Below are 20,085 nucleotides of genomic sequence, written 5' to 3'. Positions count from 1 at the left end.
GAAGCTGAACTAAGGAAATAAAACAAAACCACAGGAAAACTTTCCATCTCTCTCTTCACTGTTTGAACTCTGAAAGGGCCAGAGACTCTAAACTGACATAGAGATCCCCACAGGTTACCTCGGGGTCTGCCCTGAAAGACACTTTGAATTGACAGATCACTACAACTTTGTCACCTTTAAGATTTAGATGTGAACTCATTTGGGTGTACATGTTAGCTTGCTTTAACTTGTAAATAACTCTCATTTCTTTTTCCTAGTTAATAAACCTTTAGATAGTTCAATACAGGGATTGTCTTTGGTGGACGATCTAGGGTACCAATTGATCTGAGGTTAGTGACTGGTCTCTTGGGACTGGAAGCAACTTGAACGCTGTGTGACTTTTCTTGTAAGTTTATCACTAAGTCCAGTTTGTCTGGATGGCAAGACGACTGTGACTCCATGGTAAGACTCCAGAAGTTCACATTTGTTACTGGCTTGGTGAAATCTTACAGGACACACCAGCAGTTTGGGGTGCCTGCCCTGTTTACTGACAGTGCCCCGAGGTCGGCACTCATGGTCATGAGCCACTCCCGACAGCGGCTCTGTTTTCTAGTGTAGCTGGGGCCGAAGAGAATCAGAAAGCAGCAGAGGCTGGATCAGGTTTTGCCAGGCACCGTACTGTCCACTCAGGGCTTGCCACCCCTCTGCAAAGTTCAGGCAGAGTCCTTGTTTCTGGAAGGGTCGTGAATTTACGCTGGACATTGCAATGGGATTTCTTGGTAGCTACACCATCATCATCACAGGCCAACACAGCATTATTGGGCAATTCACTTGTCCTGAAACAGACAGTGGCCCTATCCTCATCTGGAGCCAGGCTGTTCAGCGCCAGGATCCTATTTGTTTAGGAAGGGAAACCGTAACCCACTTACCCTCCTTTGATGTAATCCAGGAAGGTGTACTCCGACTCCACAGTGAATGAGAGCAGCGTCACCTCGGAACCAAGAGACAGGGCAACACGTTACACAGCCACCAAGGCTGCAGGGATCACTGGTGCAGGGCTGAGTGCCGAGGAAAGGTGCTAGTGGGATGCCCCTGGAGACTACAGATTTCTCGTCAGCCCGAGGAAGTAGCTAACGTCCCTACACTGCTCTCTGGCAATGTGGGTCATGTTGGGCTGGTCGGACATTTTCTGTCAAAACTATTTTTCAGTGGAAAATTGAGCTTTCAACTACAGTGTTTTTTGGTGAAAATATCTGAATTTCATGGGAAATGTCTGCATTCCTTGGAAAATCCCCCTAGGAACTAAGACACCCCGACTTTGAAGGGATGCTGTAGCACTTCAGGGGAATTGAGATTCAGTCACTTCATGCGCCATTCTTCTCTATGCACTGGACTTCATTTCCCATGACGCCCCACGGCCAGGGACGCCCAAGTAACACTTCCCTTCTCCAAGAGGGGGGACTGCAGTGCATCATGGGAGATGAATACCGACCAAGAAAAAAGCCTGGCTCATAGAAGAGGATGGAGGCATGAGGTGCCCAAGCTCCAGCTCCAACAAGGCGCTGCAGCAGCATTTCCAAATTTAAAGGTTTTGGTTTTCAGCTGAAATCGTCTGAAATTTGAATTTCTGGTTGTCACCATGGATCCTCCCCGCCACCCCATTTTGATCCAGCTCTTGTTTCACGTCTGCCTGGAGGGCCCATTAGTTTCAGTGGGTTAGGGATTCAACAGGAAGCACAAGTTTCACTCTTTTTGGAGGTCCCAGTACCTGGGCTTTCCTAGGAGGCCTCTCATCCAAGGTCTGACAGCGATCAGGCCTCTTTAGCTTATAAGATCAAAACAAAAACCGGTCCACAAGAAGCTGATTGGTGACTGAGTGGTTCCACATTTCTAGTGATGTGGCAGAAAATTCTGACCCTCCATATCAAAGCATAACATGGGGCAGCGGGGGGAATGTTGGGGAAAGAATGCTTCTGATTGGTTGCAAAAAGAAAAGGAGGACGTGTGGCACCTTAGACACTAACCAATTTATTTGAGCATGAGCTTTCGTGAGCTACAGCATCCGGCTGTAGCTCACGAAAGCTTATGCTCAAATAAATTGGTTAGTGTCTAAGGTGCCACAAGTCCTCCTTTTCTTTTTGTGAATACAGACTAACACGGCTGTTACTCTGAAATCTGATTGGTTGGTTCTGCATGGCAGCTTGCCATCGGGCAACTCACCATCCGGGGATAATCATCTCCTGCCTTCCTGGGTAGCTTAAATCCCAAAGAAAAAACAACATCACTTACTGTTCCCGAGTTAATGTATTTCTTTTTCTTCATTTTCTTTTTGGGATTCACCACCTGAAAGACAAAGGAAATGGAAGAGACTGAATATCCTGGGGCCCAAAGTGAAGCCTGCTTATGCTAGCACAAATGACACCATTGGCATAGGTCCCTCAGCAATAGTGATGGTGGAGGTTGTCCATTTTTACCAGTGTGTCTTCTTCCTGCTCTATCTTACTGGAGAGCGAATAACCAAAACTGAGTACAGTGTTCCAAGTGAGAGGCATATGACTGATTGATAACGTGTTCGCAGTGTTTTCTATCTGTCTTTATCCATCACGTCAGATATTCGGACATCAGAACAAGTCTCCAAATTATCTGGATGCTTATCTTTATTTTTAGTCTGAGATATGCCCCCCACCCCTCCCAAAAAACTTATCAGCAAAGTAAAAACAACCCATCTTGCTTCTGATCTTTATATAGCCATCCCTTAGCAGGGATAAGGATGGAAGCAGAAAAGCCTAAAGCAACAAATTCAACTCTCAGCAAAGGCAATTCTTTACATCTCGCTTGAGCAGCCCTCGGGATGCCGGAGAACATAACAATGTTTCTGTTACTAAAGGGAATGTTTCCCTTCTGTGTCCCAAAGCGTGGTCCCAATTCTAGGAAAAGATTTTAGAGATTTCAGCACTGACGGTACAGTCGCAATGTGGCATGAATTGGGGGAGCCCCCACAGAACTCAGCTGATCTACAGCAGTGGAGGATGAAGCCCCATGGGAGCAGTCACCCTGTGCTGAGGTTCAGCTTGAGACACCACTTACTGTCCTCCCAGCAGGGTTTATGGAGGATGGAAACGGTGCACGGGCCCCATGCTGGCTCTCTGCAGAGGGGGATTTCACTCTCAAAGAGCACGTATGTCCCCCATCATCCCAGAACCTCAGCACCTCACAATCTTTATGATATTTACCCTTCCAATCCCCCGTGAGGCGGGGCAGGGCTATCAAACCCATTTTACAGATGAAAAACTAAGGCCCAGAGAGATGTGACTTACCCAGCATCCCACACGAATTCCATAGAGGGGGAAGGGACTTGAACTCTGTCTCCAGCTAGCATCGTGACCACTGGGCCAGCCTTCTTCAGGGCTAGACTAGCACTGTCCACATTGTTAGACCTGGAGGCCAAGTGACTAGTGATTTGGGATACCTCCATTTTTGAGCACCCAACCTGGAGACACCTTGAAGGGGTTGACTTTCAGAGGGCTGGTGTTGGACACTTTGACATCAAGTCCCTTTAAGACAGCTCAAGCTGGGTGCCCAAAATCACTGGCCTCTTTGAAAAAGCTTGGCCAGAAAGTCCACTCTTCAAATGTCCAAATTCTGCAGGACACAACTGCCCTGGCTACTTTCCACAGCCAAGCTGCTCCACAAGGGCCCAGGTCTTTCCAGCATCTGGGATGGGGAAGCGCCCAGATTTCCTGACCCTACTGCTCATCTGGCCCTCTCCAGCAAGTCCTGGTCTTCTCCCAGCCCAGCGGCTCTGCTGGCTTCCCTGAGGCTCTCAATCATAACCAGGAACATGGCCTTTCCAGACAGCAAATTGACATTTTTGCTCTGTCTCCAAAAAGAGCGAATCTAAAATCACTTTTCCCCCTGCCCTTCATGATGATCCATTTTGATAAGGCCTTGGGAATTCATCTGGAACAAAAGGCATTAATGATTTGAACAACTTATATGCCAGTCTCCCCCTCCTCCCCTTTGCTCCCTCCCCCTCCTCCCGCTGGAGGGAGCCCCGCAAGCCTGCGATGAGACATGCTGGGACACTAATAGTGTGTCAGAGCCCATGTGGCCATTCGGAAAGCTGGCCTAGAAACGTCACATCCGATGAGATTAAAAGGGAGCTGCCACGGTTAAGGCGTGGGGAGGGCACAAAGCACTTTGGGAGAGGGAAGGAAACCCAGCCCAAGAATGCAGGGGATTCAGGCATGGGATCATTGCTCGGATTTGCTTATCGCGGACACACCGGCTCTGCCATCTGCACAGAGAGTTTTAAGAACGGAGGCCCTCAGTCAATGGGGCGATGCTGATTGACAGCAGGCAAAGAGCTTGCCTGGAGCCTGCTCACTGTTACTCTGCCCTGTGTCCCCACTTACACCTGTGCTCAGAGTTGCCCTGGCTCAGCTGACATGAAATACGTCCCAGGTTTTACTTGCTGTGGCACGCCAGCAAATAGCCAGCCACAGCCTTGCCTCCCAGCCACGTGGAGAAACACCAGCCAGGCCCCACCAGCAGAATCCATCTCACACAGGCTGCATCAGTGCTAACCCCCGGGAGCTCACTGGTGAGGCAGCTACACGTACTCTGTTCTGGCCATATGACATCACTAGTGGTAAACTGTGGCCAAGGTCCTGACATACCGGGATGTCCAGACTTCAGTTAGTGCGAGGTTGAAATTCTGGGCTGCAGCCCCTGGAGGGTGTAAATCAGCATAGCCCTATTGGCTTCACTTTATGCCAGCTGAGCACCTGGCCCACAATGTCCCCTGCACCAAGGTGTCTAGTGTCCTTTCCCATTGCTAGTTCATTGGATTCCTGGATGCTGAGACTGCCCCAGCGTCCTGGAAGGATCAATCAGGTGTCGCAGCCAAGGAGATATGACAAGCAGAGCCCAGTAGCAAACAGAAACATGGGAGTATCCCAGAGTAACTCACAGATGGGTTTGTATCCATGGTAAAATCCCTTTATGGTTGTACAGTAGCAATTTGTCTGTATTATTTATTACTGTCAGGAAATGTCTAATAATTGGCTTTTATACAGTATTTTCTATGCTCAGGGAGACTTGAATCTTGATTTCTGAGCAATTTCCTGCCAATGCCCTGAGTCCTGAGCAGCTGCCCTCCCTCTGTTCCAGCCCATAGCTCCCCAACCCCTACTCTGCCAATGCCCTTGCACCCTCACCTCTGCTGTTTCAGTCTTGGACTCCCCAAGACTGCCAGTTTTGCCGATGCACCTCCATCTACCACTGTTCCAGGCCCAAGTTCCCCACACAGCTTTCTGATGCCCATCACTGCTCACTGGCAGACCTGGCCATCTCCTGAGCAGGGACTCAACTGTGTGCTGATTTTGTTATTGCAATTATTGTTATTTATTATTACCGTGGTGCCAAGACGCCCTAGTCACAGACCAGGACCCTACTGTGCTAGGTGCTGTACAAACACAGAGCACAAAGATGGTCCTTGCCCTGTAGTCAGATGTTCTCCAAGTTAGGAGAGACCATCAGACTCACCTCCCATGTGATGTCAGCATGCGGTGAATCCAGGCTGTCCGAGGAGAGCAGCCAGTGTGTGACAGCAAACTGATTGGGTGGCATTTGATACCATTGTCACTCCCTTTCCACAGGTACAAACAACTGCACAAGGGACTAGGCAATCATTAGTCCTGATCTCACAATGGTGTCGCACTGGTGGTGACCACTGGCCAGACCCTCAGCTGGTGTAAATCAGCATAGCTCCACTGGACATTTGCCAGGTTACGCCAGCTGAGGATCTAGCCCAGGAGTCACTCCTGATTTACACTACCTCTCAACACTGGAGTGCACAAGGCTGGTGGAAGGGACGTGGCCCAGAACAGTGGAGGCCTGACTGCCCAGAGCTTGGCTAGCCCCCTAGGTGGGTTCTGGGGGTGCCCCGTCTGTCACTCACCTCATAGACGTTGAACTGGCTTTGCCCGCGGGCCAGCTCTCGGTAGCTGGTTGTGAACTCCCCAATGAAGTCGTGGCTGTGCATGGAAAGAGAAGCTTTATGAGAAATTCTCTAGTGATGGATTGTCAGCCTGGGAGTTGTGCCCAGGTGTCAAGGGGCCATGACCACCTTGACCTTCCCATATTGCTAAGTGGGGGCAGGGTCCTGGGGGGAACCACCGCTGTAGAGTTCACTCAAGCTCCTTCTTCCCTCCTCGCTGTCTCTTTCTCAGTCCCCTCTCTTCTCCTGTTGTCTTTCCCTCTCTGCTGCACTGGAATCACTGACAAAGCATCTCTCTGCAAAGAGAACGAGTAATGTCTGCAGCACAATGGCCCTGATCCTGCCCCGGATGGAATCACTGCAAAGCCCTCACTGGCTTCAGTGCCTAGCCTGCTCTGGCATTTTTGAGGTTTGTATTGGAGGCTGCATAGATCTAGTGAGTCCCCCTTACCTGCCATCCCGATCCCAGTCATACACCTCCACCTTGATGGTCCTGCAAGACACAATGCCAAAGTTATTGCCAGAGTCAGGGTGGGACGATTTCACTAAAGGATAGATCAGATCATCCCTCTGCCCCCACATGCACAGCCTAGGCTAGCATCAGCATCTTCTCTGGCCCTTCACTCAATGCTGCTGCAAGAGTCTTCTACTGTGCAGCCTGGAAGAGTCTTGTCCATTCTCCATTGCCTCCCAGGTCTCACCTAAACACATTCCTACTTTCCTGGTCTATGGCCTGTAAGTCCTTCATCCCTCTGCTGGTCTGGGCTATGTACTGCTCCTCGTCCGCTTTCTCTGTACACCTTTATCCTGCCCTCTCTTCATTGCCTCTTCAATAAGGCAACCTGGCCTTTCTTTTCAAGCCCTCTATATATGAGACTATAGTTAATGGTGCCTCACCAGGGGGCTAGACTAGCTGGCCTCTTGAGGTCCTGTCTGCCCTACATTTCTATGGTTCTGTAGGTCTCTAACCATTCCCATCACCAGTCTCTGGGCCAGGCCTAATTCTGCAGCCCCCTTCCGGAGAGTGGTATTAAAATAGCTCAGCACAGAGTTTCCAGTGGAGTTTGGCACAAGCGTGATCTTCATGGATTGAACCAGGGCCCTCCAGACCTAAAAGCAGGAAGCGCTCCAGGGGAAAGACTGTCACAGACTCCCACCCCTACAGATCAGCACAGCTCTAACACACCCTCGCTCATGATGGTTACGCAAAGGAACAGAGATTACTGCACGAAGCCTCCAGCCGATGTGGACAGACACGGGTTAGAAGCCCGTGGCTGCACCCAGTGGGTGGGGAAGGAGTTAATACTCAAAGCGCTGTCTCAATCAGGGAAACAAAGTGAGGGGGTGGATTGCGTGTGTTGTCTCCATCTGTGACTGGCTTGGCCCTGGTGTCTACGTTTCCATGGCAACTGAGGCTAAAAATACACTTCCAAAAAAATGGTGGTATTGGCGGGGGGGGGAAGAAGGGGGAAAGACCCACGCAACAGTCAAAACAAACTAATTAAATCTCCAGCGCAGGAGTTGGAATGATAATTAAAAATCATCTTAATAATTTGTTTGGACTTTCTTGGAAGCAGGCGAACGAGTTAAGTGTGTGGGGTGAACCCACCGTGCTGCAGAGACCAGCAGGGCCACACAGGAGGGAGCTAGGATCGTTCCAGGAGCCATGGGTCACCAGGTGAAGAGTGCTGGCTGGTGACCGCTACCCTGAGATCTCCACAGAGCTGCCCTGCCAAAGCGGATCAGAGAGCAGGGGATATCTAGCCTCAGTTTCCCTCAGTGCCCAGTACCAGCTACTTCAGAGGAGGGGGCAGAACCTCAGTGGATAATTATGGAATAACCTGCCCATGCGGGAAGCTTCTTCTTGGCCTGTATGGCTAGTAATCGCTTTATGCCCTTAAGCAGCCGGGTTTATAGAATCATAGAACTGGAAGGGACCTTGAGAGGTCATCTAGTCCAGTCCCCGCACTCATGGCAGGACTAAGTATTCTCTAGACCAGTGCTACTCAAAGAGGTGGTCTGCAGACTGGGAGCCATCGGCCCAAAAAAAAAAATGCCGGTCCCCCACATCAGATAGCCTGAGAAGCACTGATCTAGACCATCCCTGACAGGTGTTTGTCCAACCCGCTCTTAAAAATCCCCAATGATGGAGATTCCACCACCTCCCTGGGCAATTTATTCCAGTGCTTCACCACCCTGACAGTTAGGAAGTTTTTCCTAATGTCCAACCTAAATCGCCCTTGCTGCAATTTAAGCCCATTGCTTCTTGTCCTCTCCTTAGAGGTTAAGAACAATTTTTCTCCCTCCTTCTTGTAACAACCTTTTATGTACTTGAAAACTGTTCTCATGTCCCCTCTCAGTCTTCTCTTCTCCAGACTAAACAAACCCAATTTTTTCAATCTTCCCTCATAGGTCATGTTTTCTAGACCTTTCATCATTTTTGTTGCTCTTCTCTGGCCTTTCTCCAATTTGTCCACATCTTTCCTGAAATGTGGCACCCAGAACTGGACACAATACTCCAGTTGAGGCCTAATCAGCGTGGAGTAGAGCGGAAGAATTACTTCTCGTGTCTTGCTTACAATACTCCTGCTAATACAGCCCAGAATGAGGTTTGCTTTTTTTGCAACAGCGTTACACTGTTGACTCATATTTAGCTTGTGATCCACAATGACCCCCAGATCCCTTTCCGCAGTACTCCTTCCTAGGTCGTCATTCCCCATTTTGTATGTGTGCAGCTGATTATTCCTTCTTAAGTGGAGGACTTTGCATTTGTCCTTATTGAATTTCATCCTATTTTCCTTACAGAAAAACCTGCCTCATCTAACGTAACTGTCAATTTCTTGCTTAGTGGGAATGAGGTCCAGTCGGTGCTCACTATAGACGCACAGAATGCAGACAGAGTGCTGAGAAAAGGGATACCCTGTCTTGGAGGGGGTGGTGAATGCGCTTAGCAAGTGTTCAGCCTCAGCTAGGTAAATATTAGCACCCTCTTTTTACAGGGGAAACTGAGGCACAGAGCGGCGCTGTGATTTGCTGAAAGCCACCCAGCAAATCAGTGACAGAGCCCGGAATGGAAGCAGCGTCCCTGACTCCCCATCATTCCTGCTCTGCCCCTTAAATCACAGCAGATAAGTTGATTAATGAATCATTGTTTCCATTAAAGATGAGCCCAGTGTCAAATGCCCCAGGAGCTGGGTCTCCCGCTATTAATTATATTCTTACCACTACAGGATTGTAAATCATGATCTAAGATCCTTATCTGGCCCCACCACCTCATAATCGTTACTGTATTTACCTTCAGCACCCTGGGAGGTAGGGCACAGCTGTTGTCCCATTGTACAGATGGGGAGCTGAGGCCCAGACAAGCCATGGGCTAGATTCACAGAGGGATTTAAGCACCTAACTGCCATCTTAGGCCCCTAAATTGAACATTTATGTGCCAGTGGCTTTAACAACCCCCTTCTCAGCTGCCGCCTGGCCTGAAGGTGCCTAAAGTTCCAAGGTGACTACGTTTCCACAGGTAAAAGTCCTTTGGGTGCCTGAATTCCAGCAGCTGAGCATACGCGCAGTCCGGATGCCAGCTGGCACCAGACCCCAGCAGAATCCCTTGCCTGCTTTGCTTTTAGGTGCACCTTATGCGGCCTTTTCAAACCCTCGGCAGCAAGGTTCAGAGCCTGGTCAACGGGGTCGGTAGCAGAGCCCGAGCCACGATGCCAGTGCGGCCGTTCCTAGCACCCTAGCAAGAGCTCTCATCTGTAGAGCTGGGCTCATAGACTTGCTGCTGCAGGTTTGACAGTACAGGGCAGATGTACCCTTCGGGGCCTGAGCCAGTAGCGGTGCTCGGAGCAAGGGATTTAACTTGGATCTTCAGGGTAAGTGCCTTAAAGCCCGGGGCTCTAGAGTCTCCTGCTGTGTGGCCCAATGTAGAGTTAATTAGTTATACCCCATGGAACACTTTAGCAAGGGAGACTGAGAAAGGCCCACTTCAGGATACCCCAGACCTGGTGATTAGGGACTCTCCGGAGCGGTGGGAGACCCAATTTTGACTCCCCTCGGTTGATCCTAATGCATTTACACACTTCCAGAGACAGAGAAAGTCATACACAGATCCCACTGCTCTTCCACTCTGCTCAACTCCCCAGCTGGCCTCCCCTCTGCGTTGAAGTGATGGGCATGAAGCCGCCTGCGAGATTAGTGACGCCAAAGTGGCGCGGACATTACATTTAAAGTCACACGCGGACAGTCAGCCCCAAACGTTCACTCTCTCAAAGCAGCTGGCTGTACCTCCAGCCCTAACAGCAATACCATCCCCCAGCAGCTGTCAGCACTGAGCATCCGTCAGGGGCCTCTCGCCTCTGCAATTGCACCCAGGGCTGGACCTTGTAAGGGTCGGTCTGTCAGCCTTTGTGACAACCTCTTGCCAGACTGGCTGGAAGCTGAACATGAGCAAGGATGATGGATAAGGAGGCTTCAGGGCATGGAGCTGTATCAGAGTTTGGGTGGGAAAGGGTTAAGGGCCAGATTTACAAAGGATGCAGGTGTACACCTAGTGGAGTTTACAAACGTGCCCAAGCAGCTCAGGTGTCTCTCTGCATTGTTAGGTGTCTAAATACCTTCGTAAATCTGGACCTAAGTGGGTTCTTCTAACTCTCTGAGGCAGCTGGCTCTTTACCCACCCAGCTATAAGGGAGATGGGCATGTCTAACTAGAGAGGGAGGTCCTAGTGTATGGGCTGAGCAGCCCTGAGGAGGAGCAGCTAAGTTAGGGGCAAGGCTTGGACTGGGCTTTGCATTGTTTCCTTTGACTTCCCTTTGTGAATAAAAACCAAAGCCCAAGAAGGGGGTAGTACTGATCCAGAGGGATGTGCCCCTGGGAGACCTCCAGAGAAAAATACCCTGGATCGCAAAGTAAATTAAACGAATGCTCCCCCACCCAGCTCGGCAAGTGAGCATGATGGCTAACAATCTAGGAAGAGACAGACGGAAGACTATACTGGGTCCAAAACAAGGAGACACATATTCTGGCTATGTTAACACTCAAATTCACACCCCCACACGCACACCCATCATGGTATTATTTATTTATGTATTTATTATGCATTAATTATAGAGCTCTGAATCGTGTGGAGGAAAGATGCAAAAAATCCTCCTCCAGCAATGCGCTATGTTTCCTGTGACAAAGTTCTTCCTCTGCCTTGGTGGGTCTTGTTGGCGGATTTGCTCTCCTCAGAGGTTCACGGCAGCCCTCAGTTTGGCCACTTTCGCTCGTGGCTCAAACCTGCCGTTCACTCAGCTAACCTCATCACTGGCCAGCATAGGGAAACAGAAGGAGAACAATCCCCACGGTCTCTGTTGATCCACCATGTGGGTCAGGGAACAGCCCAGAGACCTTCTCCTCTGGTGGAGCCCACAGTCCAGGTCAGCTCCTCCGGTGTCTGATCAGGAGTTGGGAGGTTTGGGGGGGAACCCAGGCCTGCCCACTACTCCAGGTTCCAGCCAAGGGCCTGTGGAATGCAGCTGTCTAGAGCGCCTCCTGGAACAGCTCTGCGACAGCTACAACTCCCTGGGCTACTTCCACATGGCCTCCTCCCAACACCTTCTTTATCCTCACCATAGGACCTTCCTCCTGGTGTCGGATAATGCTTGTACCCCTCAGTCCTCCAACAGTCCGCGTTCTCACTCTCAGCTCCTAGTGCCTCTTGCTCCCAGCTGCTCACTCACCCATGCACCACAAAGGGAAGTGAAGTCCTTTTTAAACCCAGGTGCCCTGATTAGCCAGCCTGCCCTAATTGATTCTAACAGCTTCTTAATTGGCACCGGGTGTCCTAATTAGCCTGCCTGCCTGCCTGAATTTGTTCCAGCAAGTTCCTTCTTGTTCTGGAACTGCTCCTGTTGCCTTACCTAGGGAAAATGGACCTGCTTAATCTGGGACTAATATATATCTGCCTTCTAACATTCTCCTGTACCCATCTGGCCTGACCCTGTCACACTCCCTAAATAATCTCCAGCATCATTCTGGAGTACCAATATGTTGCATTTATCATTCTGGAGTATGTATACATCACATCTTTCAGGCATATGTCATATCTATCATTCTGGAATACATATGTGTCACCCTGAGCATGTATATATCATCACCACATGACACACCATATCTTGTGTATGTCACATCTGCCATGTATATGACATGTCCTATCATGCATATGTCACACTTATCATGTATATGTTGCATCTTTCATATCAGAGTATCATATGGCACAATATGCCATGTATATGTTGTATCTATCATATCACCATAGTATGTGACAAATCATATTATATAATATCACGGTATGACACATTTATCATGTATATGTTGCGTTGATCATATCACCATATTGTATGACACATCGCAGCGGATATATGTCGCATCGGATGCACGTCACAGCGGCATGTCTAGCTATAGCATCTACCTACAGCACCACATCTGTTACATCTGTCTGCAGTTCCTTCCTTGCTCTGGATTGTTCTCTTGCTGTGTACCCATAACACCTGGTTAATGAGCCAGCTTCCTCGCTAGCTACCGTGCTGTGGGCTATGACTGGCTAGAACCTGGATTGGGCAGACTGGCTTCAAGAGGCTCTTAAACCAGCAGCAGACCACTCCAAAGGCTAATCCCCAGAGGCTGTTCAGAATGAGACCTGGCCCCAGAGCATTAGCACCAGGGAGCTGGGGGGCTCCCTGTGTCTTCGCTTTCCCCAGTGCAATTAGAGTCCCAAAGCCATCAACCCCCAGACACACACTTGTAAGCAAATTAATCAGCATCGCCCCCAAACTGGAACTCCGGCAGAGTGTGTGACAGGCGTTTCCGGCTGGTGACTGAGAGCTGGAGAGCTCTGACTGTCTCAGGAGACTTACGAGGGGGTTGGGAGGAGGCCATGACAGTCAGCGGCTCCTCAGCAGCCAGCTGGCTCTCTGGGAGCAATGTGTCTGTCCCAGTATCAGTATGCTGGCTGTCTCCATGTGTGCATCTGTCTGGAACAAGAGATCCAGACACATCAGAACCGTGATATTCATTCACTGGAGTACAGCAGCTTCTTTCATACAGCCGTCGTCTGAAAATGTTTTCGCATGAGGGGACAGATTCCGAGGAGACGTAGATAGAATAGCATGAAGAAGAATAGAAAGGGCTACCGCTGTCGTGAAACTGCAAGGTGCCAAACTGAAAATTGACGCAATATTTTCCACACAATTAGCCTGGCGGGATGCACTGGCACAAGAGATTGCCAAGGTTGAGAACGGAGCGGGATTTAAAGAAGGGGACTGGACAGTCACCTGGCTCTTGAGGCAAAGAGGAAAAGCTAACCAAGCATTCAGAAAGGGTTACGCGCCCTCCTGGTCAGGGCACAAGCCACCCTCTAAGTCAGTGGTTCTCACCCTGGGGTCCGGGGCAGGTTTCAGGGGGTCCACCAAGCAGGGCCAGCATTAGACTCGCTGGAGCCCAGGACAGAAAGTTGAAGCCCCACTGCATGGGGCTGAAGCCGGGGGCCTCAGTCCCACCAGCTGGGGCTGAAGCCGAAGCCTGAGCAATGTAGTTTTGCAGGGGCCGTGGGGGGGCAGTCAGGAAGGAGAGAAGGAGTTGGATGGGGTGGCGGGGGGCAGTCAGGGGCGGGGATTTGGGGGAAGTCAGGGGACAGGGAGCGGGGGAGTGGATGGGGCAGAGGTGCAAGGCGGGGCAGTCAGGAAGGGGGGGGGTTGGATGGGGTGGCAGGGGGGCAGTTAGGAGCAGGGGGTCCGGCGCAGTCAGGGAGAAGGGGTGGTCGGATTGGGCAGGGGTCCCGGGGGGGCAGTCAGGAAGGAGGGGGGGGTTGGATGGGGGGAGGGATCCAGGGGCGGTCAGGGGACAGAGAGCGGGGGTGGTGGTGGAAGGGCCAGGAGTCTCCAGGGGGCCGTCAGGGAACAGGGGGGTTGGATGGGGCAGGAGCCCTGGGGGAGCCGTCAGGGGGCAAGAAGTGGAGGGGGGGGGTCGGATAGGAGGCGGTGGCCAGGCCATGCCTGGCTGTTTGGGGAGGCACACAGCCTCCCCTAACCGGCCCTCCATACAATTTCAGAAACCAGATGTGGCCCTCAGGCCAAAAAGTTTGCCCGCCCCTGTCCAAAAGGCAGGCGGGGCTCACACTGGTAAACTTTTGCTCAGCACAGGTCTGCCGAACACAGTGTTTAAAATAGTGATGGAGCCCTAGAGACTGGTCTGCCCCCGAGCTCCCACCACGGCTACGACGGCCAGCACTGAAATACTGAGGCATTGCAGCGGAAATGTCTTGAGCACAGATCCCTAGCTGGCGTAAGTCGGCACCACTCTGCTGGAGTCAGTGGGCCAGATCCTCACTTTTAGCAGAGCGGATCCTTTTTTCAGAGTCCTGTATTGTAATCGGGCCTGCAAGGCTGCCACAGGGGAGAAGTACAATACACAGCATGGCTGGCATGGTCTCTGGCTGCACGGATAAGGGACACTGCACTGATAACAACACCTCGTTCTTTGACACTGTCAGCTGTGATCTCGAAGCGCTTTACAAAGGAGGTCAGAATCATCCTCCCCGTGAAGTGACTTGTCCAAGACCACTCAGCCGGCCAACGGCAGGGCCAGGAATAGACCCCAGCTCTCCTGAGCGCTAGTCCAGGATGTTATCCACTAGACAGTGCTACTCAAAGTGGTGGTCCGCGGACCGGTGCTGGTTCGCGAGCCATCGCCTGCCAGTCTGCGCGCACATTGGGAAAAAAAATTGCCCATCCCCCACTTCAGATAGCTTGAGAAGCACTGCTCTAGACCACGCTGCCTCCTACTAGCACCCGTTCAACCATGCCTATATCGAGAGGGCTCAGAAGTTCTGCTCACCCGTACACTGTGTAAAGCCATGGTGACTCCAGTGACTGTGCTGAGTTACTCCAGATTTACACCACTGTAAGGAGGTGCAGGACTTGGTCCCCAAAGCTGTGTCCCAGGAGGTGCGGAGTCTTGTATGCAACCTGGCATGGACTGGCCCTGCTAAGGGCAGTGAAGCGAAATCTTCCCCAGCAATGATGCCATATGTTATGGGTGGATGGTGCCGTGTGTCATCGAGTGGTTGGCTGTGGAGAGCCAGGACTGCAGGGTTCTGGTCTCAGCTCCGTGATTGCTGGGTTGTTTGCCCTTTGCACAACATCATAGTATGAAAGAACCACAGGGCGAGGTGAGGTACAAATAACTGCATTTACTAACTATAGGCAACATGCCTAACTACATATACCCACCGCTGCTCCAGAAGGACTCTGGGGGCTTCTGAAACACAAACAGTGAGCACCATGAGAGGGCTCACAGACTACTGAAAGGGATTCTACCCAATCCTTATACACTACACAACTTTAGGCAAGTCATCGTGTTGCCCTGTGCCTCAGTTTCCCCACCTGTAGCCAGTGGCACCCACAGCTGTATGCGTGTTACACATGGTGTGCACCATCGGCAGAGGAGGAGCAGCACTGGCTGCTTCACTGCACACTCCAGTTTGGCCCTGTGGCCCCCTCCATCATGACAGAGAGCTGTGGGGCAGCCAACCCTCCATTTCCTTGCCATTGCCATGAGGCTGGCTCCTGCACCAGGGCTCACCCTGGGGCCCTGCCTGATCTTGTGCCACTTCTAGCAGCTCATGTCCCGTCTGCTCTGCCGGTAGGACTTGCTCAGCAATAGCCACAAGACCCGCTACTAGGCAGGCCTGCCGACAGCAATTCCGGGCCCCAGGGCAGAACAGTCAGTGGGCCCGGGGTCCGCCTGACATTTGGGCAGTGCTGTGCCTGTGCTGCCCAGCGAGCTGCTGATTGCACTGCTGGGCACGCTCTTCCGGCACGGCCAGGGCTGCCACCCGCCCCCGCCTGGCTGCCTTTGCCGCCCGCGGCATCGCCCTGCACGCGCCTAGGAGCCGGGCCCACCCGGGCGATCAAAGAGGGCCTGGGGCTGACGATACTGCTACAGCAGCAGCAGCCAGGAGCCCCCAGACCCATCTACATCGCCCAGGCCCCTGGGCAATTGCCCCCTTTGCCCCGCCCTGTCTGCAGGCCTGCTACTAGCCAAGGAGAGGCGCTGCGGTGAGTGCCTGCCTGGAGGAGCCGGCAGGAGAGGGGCAGTAGGCACAAGGGGGGGTTATGCGTACCAGGTGGAAAAATTCTGGGGGTGCCCCGGTGTGTAGCATAGGGATAATAATACTGACTGACCTCACAGGGGGCTGTACATACGGCTAGTCAGAAAACGGGGAAAGGGGTTTCCATTGAAAATTTCCAGTTTTTGGTGAATAATCAAACCCCAAAATATTTCAGTTCTGAAATGCTGCCTCCTGGGAGTTGTCATTTGGGTGCCTCATTCACCTCTACATCCATGCTACTAGTCACTAGTTTCCTGGCTGGACTACATCCCCATGCATCATGGTCTCCCTTCTTGGTGAGAGAAGGCAGCTCATCAAGGCAGTTGCATGGCTGCAGTGTACTGTGGGAGATGAAGTTAAGTAAGAGCCTGTACCACAGAAGAGAAGGGGGATACGATGCACCCACACTACAACTCCCATGAGGCACTGCGATGGTGTGGAGAAGTAGGGCTTTATCTGTACTATATTTTATTAATATTACATGCACCTCAGTTTGCCTGTTTGATATTATCCTGCCTGACTGCATGTAATTAAATCTCAGGAGGCTGTCAGGGGGGCAAACAAACAGGAAACTAAAGGATGCCAAAGATAAAGTACCACCAGAGGGCATACTAAGAGTCCTTAAGGGAACAATGGGGAAGCTGTTAACTGGGAAATGCTCACTTGTCAAAGGGGCACTAAATCATTAAAGTCCCCAGCCTAGAGAGGAAGTGGGGGTGAGTGGGCAGCAGCGGCTGGAGATGAGTTGCTGACAGAGACATGCTGGCAGAACACTCCAGGGACTGTCTGTCTCTCCCAATCCAAGGCTGAGTAGAATTTACCTAGACCTTGCAAGTGAAGAATATAGTTTGGGTAAGTCCCAGGTGGATAGATGTGTTGTTGTTTTATCCCGTTGTCCTGCTGGCTATCGACCTTTGGGTGAATAAATAATTGTTTGTTTTGAAGAAGCTGTATTTGAGTCACTTTAACTAGCTGCTGGACACAGGTTTCCAGAGGAAAATGGCTTACAGTTGCCACACAGTTGGGCCTTCACGTTATCACGGTTGGTGACCAGAGAGGCTGCAGCCCAGAGAGGCAGTCTAGGAGTGGTTGGACTGTGTGGTTCCACCCAGAAAGGAGTGAATAGAGAAACCTGTCAAAGAAACCAGAGGGATGCACTTGAAAGGGACTGAAAAGAGATTTAAACACAGCTCGCCCTGTCACCATGACAGCTGGCATTTCACAACTGAAGTCCTTTGGTTTTCGGGCATTCCTTTTTTCAATGCAAAATTGAATGTTTCTCTGGAAAGCAGGCAATTTTTGTGAAAAATTTCGTAATCTCTTGAAACATAGTTTTGATGGAAAATTTTCAACAGGCCCTAGTTGTGAGGCTGAAATCATTAATGTTTGTACAGTGCTTGGAGATCCATGGAGGTTTTCCAAACCTTTTCATCCCTTGGGATGTTGCTACCATGTCAGTTTCACATGTTCCATTTTCCTGTCTTCTCTTTTCATCAACAAAAAACAACAAAAGATCCAACTCTGTAGCCAGTGGCATCACGAGCTTAGCTCTGCGCTGCCCAGCAGGTAACAGGGGGGTGATTACACGCAGCGATCAAAGGAGAAAGGCTCGTCCTAAAAAAAGCACCTTCCTGATCTCTAGGAGAGCAGTTCTGCTCCAGACAATGGGCTAGTCTTAGAACAAGGGTTTGTGTCTCTGCCAGCCTGGCTTCCCTTGGGGGGGGTGTTGCCATGTGCCATGGGGAGGGCTGGATATTTGGCAGGGCAATTGGCGTAAATATCACACTGATATCGAGGAACAGACACAATCTATGGGCCTGATGTGCACTTGGTGTGACTTCTTGGAGACGCATGAGTATAAATGAGCACAGAATCAGGTTGCCTAATGTGGCCACCAACAAGCAGCCCTCATTCCTCGGCTCCCGGCCTCCAGAGCTCCTGCCTCCAACCGCACTGTTGGCTCTGCCTCCCCACACCCGGGCTCTGCTCTGTTTGTGCCCTGGGACGGCTCTGCGCACGGAGGACAGTCTTCACCCCAGCAGCAGTATGCGAGCCAACGGGAGGGCGCAGCTTTCCAGGACTGCATGCGCCGCACCAGGACTTAGGGTGACCCTGGGGGGTGACAGGCTGGGTTAGTCAGGCTGGGAGTTCAGCAGCCAGTGAGACCTACGGGGTCTGTTTGTGTCCAGTGGCCTGAGAAGCGAATCCCTTTCCCCTGCAGCGTGTCTTGCAGCAGAGGAGCGGGGGTTGAGCATAGAGTTAAATACCTAGTCATGCGCATGGCTTGGGTGTTGGGAGCCCATCTTGGGACAGCAAGCCCAAGGTGATGAGTTAGGGTGGTCACCTTTCTAATGGCTGGTAACTGGACAAGGTCCCGCCCCCTGCTCTGCCTCCTCCCCCCAGACCAAAAAAACCAGACCTCAGGGCTTGCCAAATGGCACCCGGACACACAAGCCGAAGCCGGCCTGTCTGGGTGAGCGCTGGCCAGGTGGCACCCTATGCTGAGTGTAAGCGTGGCACACAGGAGTGTCAGTAAAAGATGGATCTTTATTTCCTGGTCCCAGTCATGTGACATTGGTCAGGCTTACAAAAGTCACATGACTCCAGGGGCTACTGTTACACCTTCTCTTCTTTTTCCCCTTGAAAATCCAATGCCCAGTAACATGCAATGTCAGCCTGGCGTGACATCCGTGAACTAGCAGAGCCAGGTAGGAACAAACCAAGGGAGATCTGTGGGGCAGAGGCCAGGGATCAGCCTGACCCTCTGAGGGGCGAGATGGTTATTCTCCCTCCTAGTGGAGATCGGTCAATAACCACTGCCCGGGACCCTCCACACCTTTCTGATCACACAGCCACTCCGTTGTCAGTTCCACTACTAACCGGCATCCGCCCCCGCAGCTTGTTTGCTGCTCCTGGCGTGTTTCCTTGTCGGTGACCAGACAGGGTTGTGGCAACTCTGTCACCAGCACGCTCAGCGTCCTCCAGGGCCACAGCCAGGGGCCTCCTTGCTTTTCATAGAATCATAGAATATCAGGGTTGGAAGGGACCCCAGAAGGTCATCTAGTCCAACCCCCCTGCTCAAAGCAGGACCAATTCCCAGTTAAATCATCCCAGCCAGGCCTTTGTCAAGCCTGACCTTAAAAACCTCTAAGGAAGGAGATTCTACCACCTCCCTAGGTAACGCATTCCAGTGTTTCACCACCCTCCTAGTGAAAAAGATTTTCCTAATATCCAATCTAAACCTTCCCCACTGCAACTTGAGACCATTACTCCTCGTTCTGTCATCTGCTACCATTGAGAACAGTTTAGAGCCATCCTCTTTGGAACCCCCTTTCAGGTAGTTGAAAGCAGCTATCAAATCCCCCCTCATTCTTCTCTTCTGCAGGCTAAACAATCCCAGCTCCCTCAGCCTCTCCTCATAACTCATGTGTTCCAGTCCCCTAATCATTTTTGTTGCCCTTCGCTGGACTCTCTCCAATTTATCCACATCCTTCTTGAAGTGTGGGGCCCAAAACTGGACACAGTACTCCAGATGAGGCCTCACCAATGTCGAATAGAGGGGGACGATCACGTCCCTCGATCTGCTCACTATGCCGCTACTTATACATCCCAAAATGCCACTGGCCTTCTTGGCAACAAGGGCACACTGCTGACTCATATCCAGCTTCTCGTCCACTGTCACCCCTAGGTCCTTTTCCGCAGAAAACCTTTTGTCAGGTTCTTCTGTCCTGCTGCAGGACTGGCCCTCATGGGTGGCTCGGACCTATGGCCTCGGTGAGGACGGGAACTCAGCCGCCTGCCAGCTGCCCTCTGTTTGGCATCTAGCATTCCTCCCACTTGCCATGGGGGCATCTGCATGGCACACTTGCCACTTCTGTTCTAGTTCCTGGTGCAGGGCTCCCTGGGAACTGCTTCGGGGTTAATCGTCTTTAGCTCAAGAAGCTTGCTAGGTGAT

The 20,085-nt window shown here is 51.4% G+C and overlaps 1 protein-coding gene across 4 annotated transcripts in view; it reads right to left on the bottom strand.

Moving 5' to 3' along the window:
* The window catches only part of CPNE5 (copine 5), a 195,635-nt gene that overhangs the window by 62,050 nt on the left and 113,500 nt on the right, over positions 1-20,085 (bottom strand). For all 4 annotated transcript variants that reach the window (XM_073320008.1, XM_073320009.1, XM_073320011.1 and 1 more), the window contains 4 exons: positions 6,432-6,473; positions 5,942-6,017; positions 2,269-2,322; positions 909-970 (listed from right to left, as the gene is read on the bottom strand). In XM_073320008.1, coding sequence (XP_073176109.1) covers positions 909-970; positions 2,269-2,322; positions 5,942-6,017; positions 6,432-6,473 — 234 coding nt within the window. The remainder of the gene's footprint in view (positions 1-908; positions 971-2,268; positions 2,323-5,941; positions 6,018-6,431; positions 6,474-20,085) is intronic.

Source organism: Lepidochelys kempii, chromosome 21, assembly GCF_965140265.1.
Source record: "Lepidochelys kempii isolate rLepKem1 chromosome 21, rLepKem1.hap2, whole genome shotgun sequence".
Lineage (NCBI taxonomy): Eukaryota > Metazoa > Chordata > Testudines > Cheloniidae > Lepidochelys > Lepidochelys kempii.
The sequence above is the reverse complement of the archived record's forward strand: the minus strand, read 5'-3'. Positions and strand labels throughout refer to the sequence as shown.